This window comes from Microtus pennsylvanicus, chromosome 6 (genome assembly GCF_037038515.1).
Source record: "Microtus pennsylvanicus isolate mMicPen1 chromosome 6, mMicPen1.hap1, whole genome shotgun sequence".
Lineage (NCBI taxonomy): Eukaryota > Metazoa > Chordata > Mammalia > Rodentia > Cricetidae > Microtus > Microtus pennsylvanicus.
In genome coordinates, this window is record NC_134584.1 from 97361674 (window position 1) to 97381425 (window position 19752).

The 19752-nt window shown below is 49.8% G+C and overlaps 1 protein-coding gene across 1 annotated transcript in view; it reads right to left on the reverse strand.

Annotated features, from left to right (window-relative positions):
• Positions 1 to 368: 368 nt before the first annotated feature.
• Positions 369 to 19752, reverse strand: part of Cngb1 (cyclic nucleotide gated channel subunit beta 1) — a 66458-nt gene continuing 47074 nt past the window's right edge. Inside the window, exons 24-31 of the mRNA XM_075978009.1 lie at positions 17792 to 17933; positions 16907 to 17066; positions 15971 to 16068; positions 15796 to 15879; positions 12742 to 12860; positions 12151 to 12297; positions 8328 to 8547; positions 369 to 2644 (exon numbers count right to left, since the gene is read on the reverse strand). Of these exons, the coding sequence (XP_075834124.1) occupies positions 2309 to 2644; positions 8328 to 8547; positions 12151 to 12297; positions 12742 to 12860; positions 15796 to 15879; positions 15971 to 16068; positions 16907 to 17066; positions 17792 to 17933 (1306 nt within the window). The 3' untranslated portion in view covers positions 369 to 2308. The remainder of the gene's footprint in view (positions 2645 to 8327; positions 8548 to 12150; positions 12298 to 12741; positions 12861 to 15795; positions 15880 to 15970; positions 16069 to 16906; positions 17067 to 17791; positions 17934 to 19752) is intronic.

Sequence of the window (19752 nt, forward strand, 5' to 3'; positions counted from 1 at the left end):
TTGAACTCTCAATCTTCCTGTTTCAACCTCTTAAATACTAGGTGTACAGGTATATGCCACCTAGCCAGACTTGTGGCTTTTCATTTGCTTGGAGTTATTGTTTGTTTTGAGACAAGGTATCACAAACCCAGCTGGGCTCAATAGTAGCTGAGGCTGGCCTTGAACTCCTGATGCTTCTCTTCCACCTCCTAAGTGCTGCATGGGGTTCCAGGTGGCCATCATCATACCTGGTCCCGACTCCTAGTTTTGAAAATGAATTCACAACCCAGGAACATCTGTCTAAACACTTTAATTAAAATTCACGGCACTACAAAAGCCGGCGTGTACAGAAAGCATTCTTGTTTACTGAGAAAACAGCTTAGACTAGTTCCGGTGGCTGGGCACAGTTTGATAACGAAATTTTAAACAGTTCTTCGTTTTAATTCTATTTAAAATATTTGTGTAGTTAAAAATAAAAGATGGCGTGCGATTCATTATCTACCAAAACACAAGACACGCGGAGGAGATTAAAAGAGGAGAGATTCAACAGTCACTCATACTCGCTCCGTTCTGACTTCGGGATTAGGGCGATCTCTGAGCTGTGTCATTCACGCCTCAGAGGCCAGCCAGTCCAATTTAATTTGGAGATTAATGCCTGTCTCCAGCTCAGTTTATCTAATATCTGGGTTCTGCGAGAATGTTATCCTGAATGAGATAGCTCGGTGAAATGAAGACCCTGGCAATCTCATTTCAGAATAAGTGTTCTTTCCAGGAACCCCAAGAACCTCTTGCTTTCTGTAATAAGCAGACTATTTTCGGGGACCAGCATCTACAAGAGTAGGTGCAGCCACAGAAAACAGATTCCTTATGAAGCAGGATCTGACAGTGGTGGGGTCAGGAAGATGTAGACCGTCACAGTGGCAGGTCAGAAAACAATTTGCAGACTACTAAAGGGCGGCATGTTTACCTTAGAGGAACATCTGAAATACCTGCTGCGGGTGAAAGCATTTACTAAGCTTGGGCTTTAGATTCTAGGGGGCAGATATGGGAATAATACATGAGGATACTAGGGCTAAAAAAATATGACTAGACTTCAAACTCACCCCACTTAAAAAAAAAACGTAAGGTGTGCCCATGAGATTGGATCTGTGTGGGAGTCTTTCTTTTGGTTTTGAGGATCAAACCCAGGGACTCATACAGGCCAGACAAGCGCTCTACAGTAAGGCCAACCCCATTCTGTGTGTGTGTGTGCGTGTGTGTGTATGTGTGTGCGCCACAGTGCATATGTGAAGGTCAGAAGACAACTTTGTGGGGCTGATTCTTTTCACCTTCGCATGGGTTTCAGAGACTCAGGACGTCAAGCATGCCCAGTGGTGTGGCAAGGGCCTTCATTCACTGAGCCCTCTCAATGTCCTGCAATGTTATTCTTAATAATGTGAGCTTAGAAGCAACCCAAATGCTTGCTGATGAACAGTGGACAAAATGTCACCACACATCTGAACAAGGGACTATGCCACCGTCGCCAATGGACCCAGTGCATTTTCCCTTATTCCCTTCTTGGCATAGGGTATTGTCATGAAGCCCTGCTGACTTCAAACTTGTGATTCTCCTGCCTCAGCATCTAGTGCTCCACGATGCCCAGCTACAAGCATGCTCTCTATGTGCTGACAGAGAACCACTAGGTTTTTTCATAGTTTTTACTTGGTGCTCGAGAGTGGTCAGGGAGGACGGGTGCCAGGAATAGCACAGAGAACTTTTAATGTCATCGCCTACTAAAATAAGCAAAACTTTAAAAGGGTGAGATAAAAATGCCAATCGTTACCTGCAGTGTACAGAGTGCCTGGATCGCCTGCTCTGCCATCGCCGAGACTCCTGTGTTTGCAGGAACTTGGAACTCCTAAGCTGTTTTGCTATTGGTTTGTTTTGAGGCAGATTCTCACTATGTAACCCTGGTTGACTTTGATCCAAGGATCCTCCTGCCTCAGCTTCCCCAGTTCTGGGTTCCCATTCCAGCTCTTCCCCATCACTTAAACCAAGGGTGGGTTCTGGTGGGGACCCTGCCTTATCATCAACCCTTGATTTTTCTAGTAGAGCACTCCGTGATGTCGGAGCCCTCTTCTATTCCCTCCTAAAAACTTTTAAAAGTGCAAGGCAGGTTTCTTCTTGAAAATAACAACTGTGGGAGGGGCCAGGGTGCTCCACCCATGGTAGGAGTGCAAGAACATCACCAACGTTTGAGGGTTTCCACGAGACTGTCCAGGCAGGCAGTTCTAAAGCCAGGTGTGCACCCGGGGATGGGGATCATGGATCATGGGGCACTGCATGTGCCTCACTGTGCTTCTTCCTTCTTCTCCTCTAGCATCTCCACCGACAGCGTCTGCTCCTCAGAATCCGGGCCTGGGCTCACGCGGATCCTCACTGAGGGCTCCGGGGGATCTGGGGGCTCCGAGGGCCTAGCCGCCACCTCCTCCGTGCCACCCTCCGGCTTCCCCTGGGCCGGCGGTGGAGAGCGTGGGGCTGGAGGCTCTGGGGGCTCCTGAGGCTCTGGGGGCTCCTGAGGCTCTGGGGGCTCCTGGGGCTTCTTGGGTTCTGGCTGTTCCTGGGGCGCAGGTTGGTCCGCAGCTCGGGAGCCCTCCTCTCCCCCAGCTTCCTGTGAGCTCTTGGCCTGAAACCCAGAGAGTGTGATAGGTGAGGTGAAGCCTTCTCCTCCAAAGGAGCATAAAGGGATCTTACAAGCCAATTAGCCCCCGCCTTCTAGGACTTCCAGAGGACAATGGCACACAGGAGGTGAAAGCTAGTGTCCTGGGTCGTGTGAAAGAAACAATGTAGTGTTGGCAGGTTGAGTTTGAGGAAGAGAGGCCAGCATGTTTAGGGGGTAAGTCTTGGGGATTTGTTTAATTTTGAGACAGTGTCTCCATATGTAGCCCTGGCTGACCTTAAATTGGTGTGGAGCACAAGTTGGTCTCGAACTCAGGGTCCTTCTTCCTCAGCCTATGGGATGCTAAGACTACAGGTATGAGCTACCATGCCCAGCTTTTAGGATAATTTAGACTATTGTGGACTGGAAGCCTGTATTAAGTTGTGCGGTCAAGTACAGATCCATCCCCCCAACTTATTTGGGGAGTTGATAACCATGAGGAATGGCCTTGTCAAAAGCTGAGCCATCCTGACACCCACTCCTCCTCCTCTTCTGGTTTTTCAAGACAGGGTTTGTCTGTGTGACCCTGGCTGTCCTGAATCGCACTCTGTAGACCAGGCTGGCCTCCAGTTCAGAGATCTCCCTGCCTCCGCCTCCTGAATGCTGGGATTAAGGGCATGTGCCACCACTGCCTGGCTACACACACACAGTTTTTCTTAGTAATGGATAGTAAGTGAGAAAAACTTGGAGCACATAGGTAAAGCTGAGTGAGCAGGAGAACCTGTGGCCTGGCCATCTTTCTAGAAGGTTCCAAAGGTCACAACCCTTACAGGAAGAATAGAGTGGGATATCAGAAAAATGAGGCTGAGGTGACCCTGTGTTCAGAGGCTTGGTGGGCAGCTGTAGTTCTAACCTGTGCTTCCCCCATGGGTATTGTTGGCCATCAATAAGTAATGGGGAAAATTTAAAAAAATCCCTGCATTCTCACCTGCTTGCTCTTTCACCCTAGTTCTGCAAGGAAGGCAATGAGAGAGGGAACAATCTAGAAGATCCTCAACTGACCAAGACCCAAGGGAGAGTAGTCAGTGTGCTAGTGTGGAGTAGAGACCCTTGAGGTTTGCACAGATCATAGGTGTTAAAGAAGCGGGGAGGGAGCGTCAGGATGCTTCTAGAATCAGAAGCAGCTCTGGAGCCTGCTGCTGCTGCTTCCATGCTTCCTTGTTACCAGCTACACATGTTCTACCCTACGTGTGCACCCTAAGTTCTCAGGACACCCCACCCTGGGCAGGGTGTTCAGATGCAACTTCTGAAGCTGAGAGATACAAACAGGAAGGGGAGGATCATGGGAAGGCTGGTCACATGCTCTGCGGTGTTCAAATGTTTGGCAGAAGGAACCGCCACTTCACCTCTACAGTCCCATGTGGCCACCATGAGTCCTCAGAGTCTCGGGGGATGCAGGGCTCTTTCCCGGAGTGACGGAGCCTCTGAGCTTGTTTAGTAAAGAGCTCCTTCACTGCTGGTCTGCTCCAGCTTTCTAAATCTCACAGGATGCTTTTGTCAGAACACTCATGCAACAGGAGCAGAAACCTGATGGGGGAGTGTCATATATCAATCTGTTGATTTCCTTGGTTAAGCAATAAAGAAACTGCTAGGCCCATTGGATAGGCCCACCCTTAGGTGGGTGGAGCAAACAGAACAGAAGGCCGGGAGGAAGAGGAAGTGAGGTCAGACTCCACAGCTCTCCTCTCCAGAGCAGACGCCTTCAGAGAGACACCATGCTGCCTGCTCCAGGGAAGACGCACACCATGCCCCAGCTCCGACCCAGGATGGACTTAGGCTAGAATCTTCCCGGTAAGCGCACCTAGGGGCGCTACATAGATTATTAGAAATGGGCCAGAGCAGTGTTTAAAAGAATACAGTGTCCGTGTAATTATATGGGGCATAAGCTAGCCGGGCAGGGCAGGCGGCTGGGGTGTTTGGGGACGCAGCCCCGCTCCCCCTATTACTACAAATGACGCCCAGACATGGGGCTAACTAAACCCACTTAAAAAACCTGAGAAGGCTTAAAAATAAGGGAGAGAGCATTTAACACAGATTTTTGCAGTTTGTTGGTGGCGTGCTGTAGAGAGATTTCCTGATTCAGCAACAGCAGCAGAAAAAAAGCTGCGTTATTTTAAAGTGTGGCTTCCCGGGGCTGTGCCGCCAGTGCAAACTCTGGCTTTATGTTTGTGTTCCCACTTGGGATCGGAAGGAGAGTGCTCTGAGACCGTGAAGATGACTCAGAGCTCCCCGCCTGCTCCTGGGCAGAAGGCAGAATCAGGCTTAGGCAGGCGGAAGAGCATGGCGGATTCCTGCCGCCATACAGGGACGTGTTTTCAGACTGTGTAGTGCTCTGCGTGTCAGATTTGGATGTAACTTGGATGAAAAGAATTTCTGTGCTGCACACTCAGTCTCAGAATTAAAGTGCTGAGTGCCGCTCCTACCTGGTGGCCCCAGAGCTAGCACAAAATGGTATGTCCTCCATTTTGAAATTTTCCTGACTCAGCAGCAGGAACAAACCTGTGTTGTTTTAAAATGCCGGCTTTCTGGGCCATCCTGCCAGGGCAAACTCTGACTGTTTGAGGTAGGAGGGCCGGCTACCGAGAGAGGACTTGAGTGTCGTCTGTTGTAGCTTGCTGGCTGGCAGGGACCTTGAAATGCTATAATCATGGCTGCAGCCTGTACATCAGCCATGAGGCTGGAAAGCTAAGGAATGGACTGGATCTAGCTGGCAAAGCTACGCCTTTAGTCCTACTGATATTGCTTGGTAAATTAAAGGCTCTTGTGGTCAAAAAAACAGAGAGATATACAGTAAAGAGAGATTCAAAGACAATGAAAATTTCTAAATGGTTTAAAGTGTGTTAAAAATATATGCAAGCTGAAAGTTGAAGTTCTTAAAGCAAAAAACAAAAAAAGGAAGAGAGTTGTTGTGTGTCTTAGTACACACCTTTAATCCCAACACTTGGGAGGCAGAGGGAGATAGACCTCTGTGACTTCAAGGTGTGGTAGCACACGCCTTTAATCCCAGTGCCTAGAAGGCAGAGACGAACAGATCTCTGTGAGTTCAAGGTGTAGTAGTGTACGCCTTTAATCCCAATATCTGGGAGGCAGAGACAGGCGGATCTCTGAGAGTTCAAAGACAGCCTGATCTACAGGGTTATTCCAGGTCAAAGATATATGCTCAAAAAGCAAAAAGTTAACTTAGGAATGTCACAGCTTAGATTCTTAAGTGCCTAGTGATTTAAAGGCGCAAATCAAAAGTGCTCCTGGATAGTAAAAAATTGCAGATGCACAATAGGACAGATTCAGACCACTGAATGAGTCACACTGTTGGATGAATGTACGTAGGCTTGGGAGAGAGAAGAAAAAGAATATAGAGAATAAAGTTAATGGTTAAAAAAAAAAGGTAAAGTCTTTAAAGAGACAGAGTACAGATAGTTATAGATATAAATAAAAATAAGCCGCGTAAAGATGGAAAATTCACAGAGAGTCTGGATTATGTACATTGTGTTTTCTTTAAAATTTTTGACTGTGAAGGAGCTAAGTACAGAGAGACATTTCATTACATGGGCTGCCAAGCTAAACCAGAATGGATATAAGGGTATTACGATTTCAGAATTTGGGTCTAAGGATATGATGCTTTGGAGAGAGTCTTCTTTTGTTTTCACAGAGGATGAGACTCTATGGATTTCTTCTATTCCGATTTGGTATGATGGACCACGTCCTCTTGAAGGGTTGCTGTGAACATCTTCAGAAAATTGCTTTGCTCAACTGCCAACTGAGATAAACCTGGCACACAGGTTACACCCTAAATAATCTGATTAACAACGCCCCCATTCAGCAGGAAGCAGTTTGGAGAGAAAAAACTGCGCCCATGTTCCCAAATATAGTTTATAAATGTTCTTTTACATTTAAAGGGGGAAATGATATAGGTATGAATAATTTGCATTGGTATGGATTTTAAGGTCAATTTTGTTATATGTATAAATGTTTCTGATGTAACTTTTACTTGATAACTGTTATATGTAATTTTACTATGTTAAAGTTAAAGCCTTTCTTTTTTGTTTAAACAGAAAAAGGGGAAGTGATGGGGGAGTGTCATATATCAATCTGTTGATTTCCTTGGTTAAGCAATAAAGAAACTGCTAGGCCCATTGGATAGGCCCACCCTTAGGTGGGTGGAGCAAACAGAACAGAAGGCCGGGAGGAAGAGGAAGTGAGGTCAGACTCCACAGCTCTCCTCTCCAGAGCAGACGCCTTCAGAGAGACACCATGCTGCCTGCTCCAGGGAAGACGCACACCATGCCCCAGCTCCGACCCAGGATGGACTTAGGCTAGAATCTTCCCGGTAAGCGCACCTAGGGGCGCTACATAGATTATTAGAAATGGGCCAGAGCAGTGTTTAAAAGAATACAGTGTCCGTGTAATTATTTGGGGCATAAGCTAGCCGGGCAGGGCAGGCGGCTGGGGTGTTTGGGGACGCAGCCCTGCCGCCCCTATTACTACAGAAACCCATCTTAGCTGAAGTCTTTTGCTGTCTGAGAGAGTCTTTGAGTTCACGTCCACTCAACCCCAAAACAGCAGCCAGCACAAAAGACCCCACTGTGCAGCCTCAACCTTGACCAACACAATAATCACATTTTTCCTCTGTCTGGGGCTATTGGTAGGCCATGGCCTGGAACCCCAGGTGGCTTTGATGTCAAATGAACCCTGAATGGGTCACCTGACTCACATCCCTGGATTGAAGCTGAGTTCACTGGGCTTCTCTGTTAGCCACACAGACTACTAGTACTTCTAGGCTGTTATGAGGAGTTCAAATTCATACCATTATTCTAAGAGGTCTCCTTGGCTTCAGTCACAGAAAAAGACCCGTGAGCTAATTTAATATCCCTTTAGGGTCATAGGAGTAGAAGCCATGGGATTATATTTTTCTTTCCAAATCATTTCAATGGTCACAGACACTGTATTAAACAGAACATCACTGTCCCCTGGGGAGAGATGTTCCCAGCCTATATCCACTCCTCCTGCCAACCCCAATGCCTTTCCCCAAAGAAGCCTCTCATGACTTCCAGTCCAGGAGTAGGCAGGTGTGGGACACACACTGTCCTGGCCCCACCGGCAATGGTTCAGAAATTGGCATGTGTCCCAGCACTGACCAGTGACAATGAGTCCTGGGGACTTTGGCTTTGCTCTTGGGGGAAGATGTACTTCCTGGCAGGGTTGCTACATGAAGGGATGTGGAGTCATCCGATAAGGAAAGAGAGACGACAGACAGAAAGACCAGTCTTGCAACTTGAGATTCAGCCATACTCAAATTTGCCAATTATTAAGCCCTCTCTCACTTTCCTACCCTGTCAACATAATGTCTTACTTAGGGGTTGTTTGAGGCAAGGCTTCATAATGTAGCCCAGGCTGCCTTGAAATTATGTAGCCCAAGCTGGCCTAGAATTCATAGCAATCCCGCCATCAGCTTCTCACCCACGTGGGCTGCGACCCAGGTTTCTCAACCTGGCTTGAACCGGCTTCTGTCACCTGCGACCAGACAAAGTCTGCTGCTGTAAAGGAGACAGAAAGTCCCGACACTGGATGTGTGGTCAGCTCTTGGAGGTCCCCGACCTTCTCCCCGAAACAAGTCTGCTAAGTGGGAAGAGCCAGGTCCCAACCGTGTTACCTGTTCCAGCAGCTGCTGCTGCCGTGCAGCTGCCTCCAATGCGGCCAGTTCCTTGAGCCTGGCTCTCAGGTGGGCAAGCTTGCCACCCTTGGCGCCCCTGCCGCCCATCTTTCCTGCTGCAGCGAGGGCGGCATTGAAGAGTTTCGGGGTGCCCGCACGTGGGGGCAGGATAAGTACACTCTTCTCCTCCTTGGGCTTGTTGTTGTTTCTCAGCATGCGCCTGAAAGAGAGACACACCCACTTTCATCCAAAGCACAGTGGGGAGGAGCCCATCTATGCCTGTGTAGAACCCTACATGTGCCCTACATGGTGGCAGTGGTCATAGTATTGGTGCTGCCATTGGCTGGTGGTTTCAGGGTACTTTGCTGGGGCAAGCACAGTGCCGAGTGCTTACGCACAGATGGGATGATTAGAACTGCCATAAGAGGTGGGGCTTATTGTCTGTGCCATAGGGAAGGGAACACTGGAACCCAGAGAGGTTGGTTACCTTGCTTGAGGTCACACGGGATAGACTGAAAGACACAGCTAGAATTCAGATATGGTTTGAGGGCATCTCGAAGGGTTCATAGGCATATAGTGATATTGGGAGGGGGGGAGCACGGAACCTTCCAGAGTCAGGGCCTGTTGTCTTTAGTCTTTAGTGATCTAGTTCTCCTGGGACCCTGGCTAGTTCTCACAAAAGGGGTTGTTATGAAAGCCATCCTGGCCCCCTTTGATTTTATCTGGAAAAGGTTGGGGTCACTGAACCCCTGAAAACTGAGGAAACTGAGGCTGAGAATAAGGGCAGGGAGCGACCTGCTCCAGGTCACCAGGAAGTGGCAGAGGCAGAACCAGACGCAGGTTCGGATGTGACCCAGCACACTGTTTCTTTGAATATAGAATTTTCCATCAAACAGAGAATGCATCCTTTACTAGGAATTTTTCAAGCTATGAATATGTGATTAACAGCTTGGCTCAAGAACGCATGCATTTTGTGTTCAATCTAGTGGGCGAGACAGCTAATCAGAAAATTCATTCATCAGGGTTCCAGCGCAACTTGTTTGTTTTCTGTTTGTCTGTTTGTTTTTAGATGAGGCCGCTGCTGGCTGCTTAGCTAATCAGAGCCAGTGGGCTTGAAGTGTGTGCGGTATTATTAATGGACCGAGATTTGCATTTCTCTCTGGGTTTCCCCAGGAGACACAAGCATGATCATCCATCAGAGGCCTTGGAAGCAGGCTCTCTAGCAGCCCGGGCGCTGTCACCTAGGTCACGTGAGTCCATAATTCATACGTGACAGGCAGCAGGAAGGCTCTGTTTGAGCAGTGGAGGGAACAGCGGCTCTGCTCTGAGTCAGTGTGGATAGATGTGCCCACGTGAATGGAATTCTCTGCAGTCCAGGCCTCTGCTCTGAAAAGGGCATGAGGCAGGAGAGTGGGGACTGGTACAAATACCCATAAATAACAGATGTCACTGGGAGCGCAGCTCTGAAGAGGATCTGGGGTTCCTCTGTGTGTCTGTGTGTCTCTGTCTGTCTCTCTCTATTCGACCACACGTCCCCACCCATCGTTCTTCCTCACCATGGATACAAAGACTCAGGTCAGGTAAACATGGACTGAAACCTTTGAAACCAAGAGCCAAAGCAAGCTTTTCCTCCTTTTGAGCTGATCTTCTCAGGAACAGAGTGCCACCTTGTTTGACACCAGCTAGAGAACACCCTGGGCAACAGAGTCTGCAGCCACCCAATGCAGGTCTGTGAGTGACCCCGTGACCGACCAACCATCTGCAAGAGTCTGCTGTTAGAACCCGGACCACCCTGCTGCTCTGACCATGCCCACCTGGAGCAGCCCCCGTTTCTGTTGGGAAGGAAACAGCAAACCCTTTACCAAGAACCTGTTTGTGAATCTTTAACCCCCTAGCCGACTCCCCCGGGTGCGTGTGGGTTTCTATACCCTAGAGGCTTCCTTAGTCACTCAGTTTGAAACCTCATCTGGAGGACTAGAAAACAAAAGTCTTCTTTTCTAAAAATAAAATAACCTATTTCCCAGTTCAAAACACAAACACACATTCACATACACCTGCATTGCTATTCACAGTCGCGAAACCTTGGCACTGCCCCACAGGCTCACTCTGGGGAAAGGGAGGGGCTCTGTGAGCTCAGATGACCGTCCAACATGCTATCATTCATACAACAAGAAATAAGGAAACAGCCATAGGCCTGCCTGTCTTTGAAAAAGTAAACACACGGCGGAAAAAGTGGGAACCAATGAGGTTAGCCAGACCAGGCAGCACAGGCCTGTGAGCCCTGTTACCCAGAAGGCTGAGCAGATGGAGAACGCAATGTTCACCTGGACTACAAAACAACAGGAAGGACAGCCTGGCCAATCGAGCAAGACCCTGCCCCAATACCGAGTCAAATACAATAAACTTAAAGGCTGGAGGTTAAGCTCAGTGGTAAAGCACCTGCCCAATATGCACAAGACCCTGGGTCCTGAAGGAAGGAAGGAAGGAAGGAAGGAAGGAAGGAAGGAAGGAAGGAAGGAAGGAAGGAAGGAAGGAAGGAAGGAAGACAAAAATATCCCCCAAACAAACCTAACACATTTAGCCCCTTCATCATTTTGAGAAAGCAATTTACAACAAAGCTCTGACTGGCGTGGAATTTGAAGTACAGATCTGATTGGTCTTGAACTTGCATCAATCCTCCTGCCTCTGACTCTTGGATTATAGGCATGAGACCCCATACCAGGCCTAGATCTTGGTTTCTAGAAAGCGGTGGGGGGCTGCAGTTGGATATTTCAATGGTAAAGCACACATGTCTAGCATGGATAAAGCCCAGGGCTCCATCCCCAACCCCTGTACTCCTCAAAACTCCTCCAAACATTTTCCACTAGAAGAAATTTAGCTCCTTGGAGAAATTGCCATTTCTGGGGGTGGAGGGCAGTTGAAGTGGGAGCCCCAGGTTGCCTAGGCTGTCTGGCTGTGCCTGTTTGTCCCCCATAGACACAAGGAAATGTTGAATTAGGATGGGACTTCAAAGGGTGACAAAAGTCAGCTTGAAGAGTTCTCACTGGCCACAGCGGAGCAACCTAAGCCTCAGAAAAACTGTAATAGGTGTTCATGAAACCAAGCAATGTCTGCTCATGTGGTAGATAAACCCCAGGAGAAAAGAGGAGGCCCTACAGCCTACATCTCCCTACAGCCGAGTGGGAACCAAGGAGTAGGAGGCAGGAGGAGGCTGAACAGTGATGGCTCAGAGAGACTACTGAGGACCAAGGAGCCATGGGCAGATGGGTGTCCACCAAGCAACAGGTGCAAACTGGGGGAAGAGGGACATCTATGCCGTTCCAAAGAGGTTCCCCACTAATCGCTTGTCATGTAACTTTGTGGTCCAGAAACCTTGTCCATATGCTTGAGGTGAATTTATCACCTGGTAAGAATCCAGACCATGTACCCCCATATGCTGCTTTGAGGGGCACAGTCACCCCAAGTCGTTTCTGCATCAGATGCAGAGCCAAAAGAAAACACCAGAGACATCTAATCCAAGGAGCATTCTAACACCTAGCTGGCCTGTTGGCTGCTAAGAGATCAAAGCCGTTAGAGACACCATAAAGAACTGTCCCAGGTCAGAGGAGGCAGGGGACTCAGCACACTAATGCGGAACAGGGCTTGTGACTTGAAGGAAGGAGAAAGCCAGCAGACAACCTCAACATGGATCAGAGGAGCAAACAGTATGGTTCCTGCAAAAATGCTCTGATGTCCATAATGGTATTACAGCGATATGAGAGAAGCTACTCCCCCCAGTCACTACTCAAAACCCGAAAAGAAAAAAGAAAGAGGGATTCTGTACCTGGCCTTCTTCCGGAGCAACTTCTGAGATTCAGGGTAATGCACCAAAATTTCATTCAAGTCCTTCTTGTCTAGAATGAAGAGGTTGGTGAACCCATGGGCCACCACATTGGCCGTGCGCCGGTTCCCGCCCCCCACGGCCAGCAAGCTGGAATAGAAAAGGGAGGGGAATGAGACCATTTGGAGGCTGTGGTTTTAGAGAGATTGTCTTAGGTTTCTGTTGATGTTGTTTTGTTTTGAGGCGGGATCTCACTATGTAGATCTGGCTGTCCTGGAACTCGCTCTGTAGATCAGGCTGCCCTTGAACTCACAGAGATCCTCCTACCTCTGCTTCCTCAGTGCTGGGACTAAAGGAGTATGTCATCACATCTGGCATCATTTAGGTTTTGAAATAGAATTTTTCTCTTCTTCTGGCTGATTTTCTATCAGCATACCCAGTATATGGGACTACAAGGCGTATGCCACCCAGTGGCTTGGGTTTTGCTTGCATTTATTTAACTCTGCAGTGCCCCATCTCCTTCAGGGTCTGCCATGGTGGGGGACACCCCCCAACCTTTGCCCAGGGTACATGTGACCCCTCACCATCACTGACCTGATCTCTCCAAACACCGATCCGGCTTTGAGTGTCACCAGCACGGCTTTCCCATCTGGACCGCCCAGCACCTGCACCTGCCCTGCCTGGATGATGTACATCTCGCGGCCAATCTCCCCCTGGAACAGAAGAGAGTGGAGTCCCACACCGCATGGCTGCCCCAGCCCTGCACCACCAACGAACTGAGGGGATGTTCTGAAACTGCTTCATAGATATACCAATTCATCACTATTTAAGAAAAAAAATCAATGTGCTGTGTATGTGCAAATACACGTGAAAATATTCATATTATTATATATCATTATAATGAACACAGGTGTGGGGGTTCACAAGGAAGCCAAGTAGTTCTCCATAGCAATGAGTACCCTTCAGGTTCAGATCTTCTTTCGATTTTATTTTTACTTCATCATTTTGAGAAAGGGTTTTACAATAAAACTCTGGCTGGCATGGAACTTGAAGCACAGACCTGATTGGTCTTGAACTTGCAGCAATCCTCCTGCCTCTATCTTTGGGATTATAGGCATGAGACACCGCATGGTGTGGTATGGAGAAGGGGGTAGCTTCACCCTTGGACCCCGTCTTTTCTTTTGAATGTTGGGTATGACGCCATTCTGCAGCTCCCACTTGTACAACCCCATGACCCACAACCCAGTGAGAACCTATGGCCAGTGGCCCAGGAGCTTGGTCAGTTGGGTAGGAATGATAATAGTGGTCAGGAGGCCCACAGGCCCCAGGACATCTTCTAAGTTAATGCTGGTGGGCGTTTTCCACACAAGTGAACCTGCTATTGTAAGATTATGCTCTACCAAGATTGAAATGCAAGGTCGAACCAGTGGCGGGATTTGAATCCAAACAGCCTGACCCAGAGTGCACAGTTGCTATGGTTACTCTGTCCCCAGACCCAAGCTCTGTCTGCTGAAATTCCCAGCACGTCCCAATAGGCCCTTATTTGGCAATAAGGCTGTTGCAGGTGTAATGCAATTAAGATGGCCTACTTGAGTAAGCTGGCCCGCATCCGATCAAACTGACATTCTCACAGAAAGCACATATAAGTGAAGAGAGCCAAAGAGAAGATGAGCATCTTGCTACCTGAGGAAATGGATCATTCATTTGTTCTGCCGGCCCTAACACACGGTAACCTGAATCCCAAACTAAATCGGAGGAATGAATGAATGAATGAGGGAACAGATGAATGACCAAGGGAACGGATGAATGGATGGCTTCCTCTGGAGTCAATCATAAACAGTAACCTGCCGCACGTCTTCCAACCCTAGTGCCTTCCCAGACCCCGGCCCCCTGTCAATCACAGCTGTCACTATCAAAGGGTGACGGTAACCCTAACCCGGCTGCAGTTCACTTTACCCCACAAATGCTCCTTTCAGCCTTACAAGGGATCAAAGTGTGGGGGTTCAAGCCCCAGCTTCTCAGAGAGTCACAGAGGAAGCAACAGCAGAGGGCGCTGCTCACACGTGCTCCCCAACACCGGAGCCGCCTCTCACCTGCCACAAACTCTAAACAGTGGCAGCCATTGTGCCTACAGGCACATCTTAATCCAGTCTTCCCAGCCACATCATGAAAAAGGCACTAACGGTATCTATACTTCATCCATAAGAACAGGACTCAAAGAGGGCAGGCCGCCTGCCCAAAGCCGCATCGCCAGGAAGCGGCTCCAACATCGCAATCACTCTATCATTCCCAAACTCCTCTCCGCCCCAAGGCTTTAAATGCTCAATGTTCTGAAATTCGTCCTCTCTCTCTCCTTGGCTCTGCAATTCACTCCCAGAAACTTCACCACTGCCTCGCACACTGCTCGGCAGACCTGTTCAACCTTCGGATATAAACTGAACTCAGGGACGGCTCAGCAGGTAAAGGCGTTTGCTGTCAGTCTTGGTGAGCAGTTTGATCCCCAGAGCCCGCGTGGTGGAAAGAGAGCAGCAAGCCCCTCAAGTTGTCCTCTGCCTTCCACATGCTCGGCGCCGTTGCATACCCACGCCCCCAGCAGATAAGTAATTTTAAAGGACGGGCTGGAGAGAAAGCGCAGGAGTTAGGCGCACTTACTGCTCTTCCAGAGGACGGCACAAATAAGTAAAAATAACATCCTTACAAGATTGGGGGAAAAAAAACAGTCAATGGCAACACACAGTTTTAATTCTAGCACTCAGGAGACAGACTCAGGAGGATTTCTATGATTCAAGACCAGCCTGGTCTACATCGTAAGTTCCAGGACCGCTAGTTATAAAGAAAGACCCAGTCTCAAAAATAATAAATAATAATTTTAACCCACCTGACAGGGGCTAGAGGCTCCCAAGTCTTCTTATCTTCACCCCATACACTTACCCAGACTTACTGACATCTCTGTACAAAAGACCGGAAACTTGCCCACGCTTGCCCCTGGTAACCTTGCTGACATCTTAGTGCCCTCGACAAGGAGCAGAAAGGGCTTTGCACTGTCAAGGGTCAGATTCTAACGTAGGTGTCTCCTAGGTAAAGGGAACCTGGGGTGGAGTGGTACCGAGTGGTAGGGCCCATGGCATCAGACAGGGCATCACCAGCCCCTTTAGGGACAGCCCCTACTCTCATGCTGACTCTCGCTGCTGCGGGAACCGGGACCCAGAACTAGCCAATGTTCTGCTTCATCCAGACGTTTGGAATTTGATGTGGAATCTTCCAGCGTTTAAAGGTTAGGAATTAATTCCACTTAAATAAACTCATAAAACACCTCAGGGCTGTAAACTACCCGCTTTCCTGATGGGAAAATGGAGACCCTGGCGGCAGTTTTGTGGGTCAGAGCCCCCCTCCACCCGTTTTCTGCAAGGCGGGCTCCTCTGTGTGAAGTGAGCATTGGAAGCGCTTGGCAGAGCCCGGGCACCCTCTGCAGCAGGTGCTGTCTGTCCAGCCTGCCACTGCCCTCTACTTCCTCTGTAGTAGGGCTACCGCTGGGCAAGGGGACCCCCTCATAGGCTCTGCAGACGTCCCCCCTCCCACGCACGTAAACAGCACCGCCCTCCCCCCCCCCCCCCCCCGCACGCACACACACAGGCATGCGCAGCTCACCTTCTTGCACACATAGTCATTGGGCAGGTAGACAACAGAGCGAAGGCGCTTGAGCATGTCGAAGATCATCTGCCGGTCACAGCCCTGCCCAGACCAAGGGGAAGGAGTTCGTTAGAGGGAGGGAGGGGCTTTGTCCTGGATCCCCTGGCTGGCGGGAGGGCACCTGTGGGGGTACCTGGAAGAGCGCCACTTTGCTGACAATGTCGTAGTTCACATCGATGGCCAGGTCCAGTCTCATCTTGTCTGGAAGCTGCACCATCAGCTCTGACTCATCTGGGAAAGAGACCCGGTCGGGTCAGAGTTCAGGCCAGGTCTGGCCCCTCACACCACACACAACCACGTGAGGCCCTGCACTGGCTCAGCCCAACTCAGCTTCTCCCATCACAGGGAGCCTCTTCAGGTTCTGAGCGTTCCCATCAGGTATAGCATCCCTTCCTTTCCAAACTCCTACCCATCCTTCAAAACGAAGGACAATGCCACTTCCTCCTGACTTTGAAGCGCCTACTCAGATTTTGTATCAGTATTCCCTATTCTGTAGTGCTTGTCAACCCCACTTTAATTTTTTTTACATCGTGTGTGTGTGTGTGTGTGTGTGCGCGCGCGCGCGCAAGTGCACATAGCACAGCAGTAGATGTCAGAGGACAACTTGTGGAGGTCCTAGGGACTGAGCTGAGTCATCGTACTTGGCAGCAAGCCCCTCCACTGGCTGAGCCATCTCATCAGCCCACCTATCACTCTATTCCTTCGGAGACAAGGTCTAGCTATGCGGTCCACCCTTGACGCAAACTTAAGATGCCCTCCTAAGTGTCGCGATCCGAGGCCCGTGCTGCCATGCCTGGCTCTACCCTTGATTGCGATGGCTTCCACCTTGGATGGAGCTGCATCTCAAGGCAGATGAAGCGAGAGGAGAGTGGCCGTCCAGAGGACAAGCCCGGTAAGTCTTCCCGGTCTTCACTGGCCTCGAGAGGTCCCTCCAATATCAGTGCTGGGGGTGCAACCAAGAGAGACCTCTCAGGACACAGAGGATAGTGGAAGAGTTGGCCAATCTGGGAATCCGGTGAAGGTTGGTGAGGGGAGGAGGTAGGCGGTATGGGGGCTTGGCCAGGCTTACCCAGCATGCCTTGTGAATGCCAGGTATACTCATACCAGGTCTTGACACGGTTCTGCACAGACCTGGGGATCTTGTAGAAGTTCATGTACTTCACCGTACTGTCCATGCAGCTGCGGTAGTAGGTCTGGCCTGCTGTGGCGGCTCCCACCACGTCTCTCATCTATAGCAAAGACAACAGTGAGGGGAGGTTAAGGAAGTGCTGGGTCCAAGCTACATAGGACACAGGTCGGGATATGTAATGGTAGATCGGGTACCTATGCTTGTGACTGCGTCAGGGATGGCCACACATAAAGCAGAGACCCTGGAAGTGGGGGGCCAGGCTGCAGACTTCTCTGGTCGTCTCAGGTCCCCAGCACAATACTGGGTTGGGATGTCCCACTGGGATAGGCTGATGGGATTATACAGACACTCTCCCCAGGGAGGAACACTGAGCCTCAAATATTATTTCTCAGAGCAGTACCTTTCCAAGTTTGCTTTGAGGACTCGATTTGTTGCCCCTGCCCTGACTAGAACACAAGTCACCCATCACATCAGAGACTCCAAAGTCCCTTTTTCAATGGTGATGAGAGTTTTCACAGCCCAGTAGTAGCATCGGATGTAACTAGTAAGAGATGAGAAAAAGGGACCTTGGTCACAGCTCAGGTCCTCCACCTTTGAGAAAGTCACGTAGCCACCTGGCTCACGGTACTCCCCAAAGGGACCAACATTCAAACAGTAAGACAGCTCGGGCAATCCTGGGACACAGACATCCTCCTGTCTCAAATGCTGTGGGCTTCTGGCTCAGCCCAAATCTTCCCGGTGCTCAATCCCCAAACCACAACACACAGGGAGGTTTCCAGCTTGGAGGAGGGGAGCACAGGTGGGTGGATGTGCGACCCCAGTTACCTGTCCAATCATCACAGAGAAAGCGAAGACACCTGTGAAATAATTCAGCAGCTGGAAGACAATTTCGAAGAGCGTCTGGGGGTCGGGCAGTCCTCCAATGGTGATGAGAGTTTTCACGGCCCAGTAGTAGCATCGGATGTAACTAGTAAGAGATGAGAAAAAGGGACCATGGGCAATGCAGGAACTGCCCAGCTGCCCTTGCCATCCTATACAGCCACAGGTACAAGAAAATGGCCCCACCTCCAGCAGCGCCCTCAAATGCTATCAGGTGTGGCTGAGGCTCTGGCCTGGCCATGCAAGAACATGTCACCCTGAAACGTGGATTTGGAACTGAGGTTCCAGCAGACACCTGGACACAGCTCTAGGCTGACTGCTTCCTGAAGCCAGCAAAGGGGAAGCCAGCAGGGCCAAGTAGGTTCCAGGAGACAGCAAGGAAGAGCTGGCAGGGTGACAGACTGGCCCTGGTGACTGGAGTTTCATCAGTTTCCCGTCTTTTTCTTTGCTCTCCTCTGTGGTGTTGGCTCACAGAAAGTAATTAGGAAAACAAAACCAGGAGATACTGGGGCCCTCACATCTGAAGGGCTAGCTCCTCCAGACCCAACCAGCTGCAAATGGGAAACATCTGAGGGAAAAATGTGTCTAGCTGGGTTCAGAGCCCACTAACACACACGCATACACACATACACACACACACACACACACGCACAAAGTCCAGGCCTAGAGCAGTGGTTCTCAACCTTCCTAACGCTGTGACCATTTAATACAGCTCCTCATGTTATAGCGACCCCCAACCATAAAATTATTTACCTCGATATATTGTCATTGTAATTTTGCTACTTATGAATCATAATATAAATAATATGCAGGATATCTGATACATGACCCCTGTGAAAGGGTCATTCAACCCCCAAAGAGATCGCAACCCACAGGTTGAGAACCACTGCCCTAGAGCCACCTTCTAGGGTGAACCAATTTTCACTCCTTCCAGCGGGCCTCATTGTCCACAAAATGGGCACAGGAGGGGATCATTCTTCCCAGGCAACTGTGAGGATTAAGTGAACTGCTAGAGCAGTGACCAGGCCCTAAGTCAGCCATCAAGCCCCACACAGGGCCTGTGCCTGCCAGCACCTGTCATGGGGAACAGAGCAGATGGACCCACGTCTTCCAGACATTTCCTCCTTAGTGGGGACAAGCATCCAATGTGCACTCCTGCTGAGAGGGAGCCCAGGCGGCTGGAGCTGTGGCAGGCTGTGTGTGTGTGTGTTTGTGCGTACGTGCGTGCGCACGCACGCCCATTCTTCCTCAGGCTTCCTGGGAGGTCTTTGGCAGAGCTGCTTGTCACCAGTTGCCTGGACATCTGAGAACAACAGGCCAGTCTGCCCCGACAATATATGCCATACCAGTACTCGTCACCAGAGGGCGCATAGCAGTCCCTTATCCTGTCCCCACCCCCACCCCCATTGCTTCCCTATCAGCCATCTAGACGCCCAACTGTGGGGGAAATTGAGGGTTCACGCACCTAGGTAGTGAACCACAGAAGATGTAAGAGTGGTGACCTCAAAGTCCCCTAAATGTTTCTAGTTGGAGCAATCTCCCACAGACATGGTACATGCTGAGACAGAACACAGTGGACTGCCATTGGCAGGCACTGGTTTGTCAAGGTTCCTTGCTCCAGCCTCCAGAAGTCCCCCAGGAAGTGACTAATTTTATAGTTATTGTAATCCCAGCCTCCGACCTCCATCTTTGAAGGCCCTTCCCCACCGTACCCGTTGAACCTTGACCCTTCTCCGGGGAGCAGCGTCAAGGCAGCCCTTCAAACCTTGATCTCTCCCCAAGAAAGGTCAGGACCACTCCCACAGGCTATTTAAACTGCTCCCCAGAAAACAAACACGTGGTTTTCCCTCTTCCTCCCCGGTGGTCACGCATGGGCAGCTTTCTGTTTCCCGCCACCTGAGAGCTCA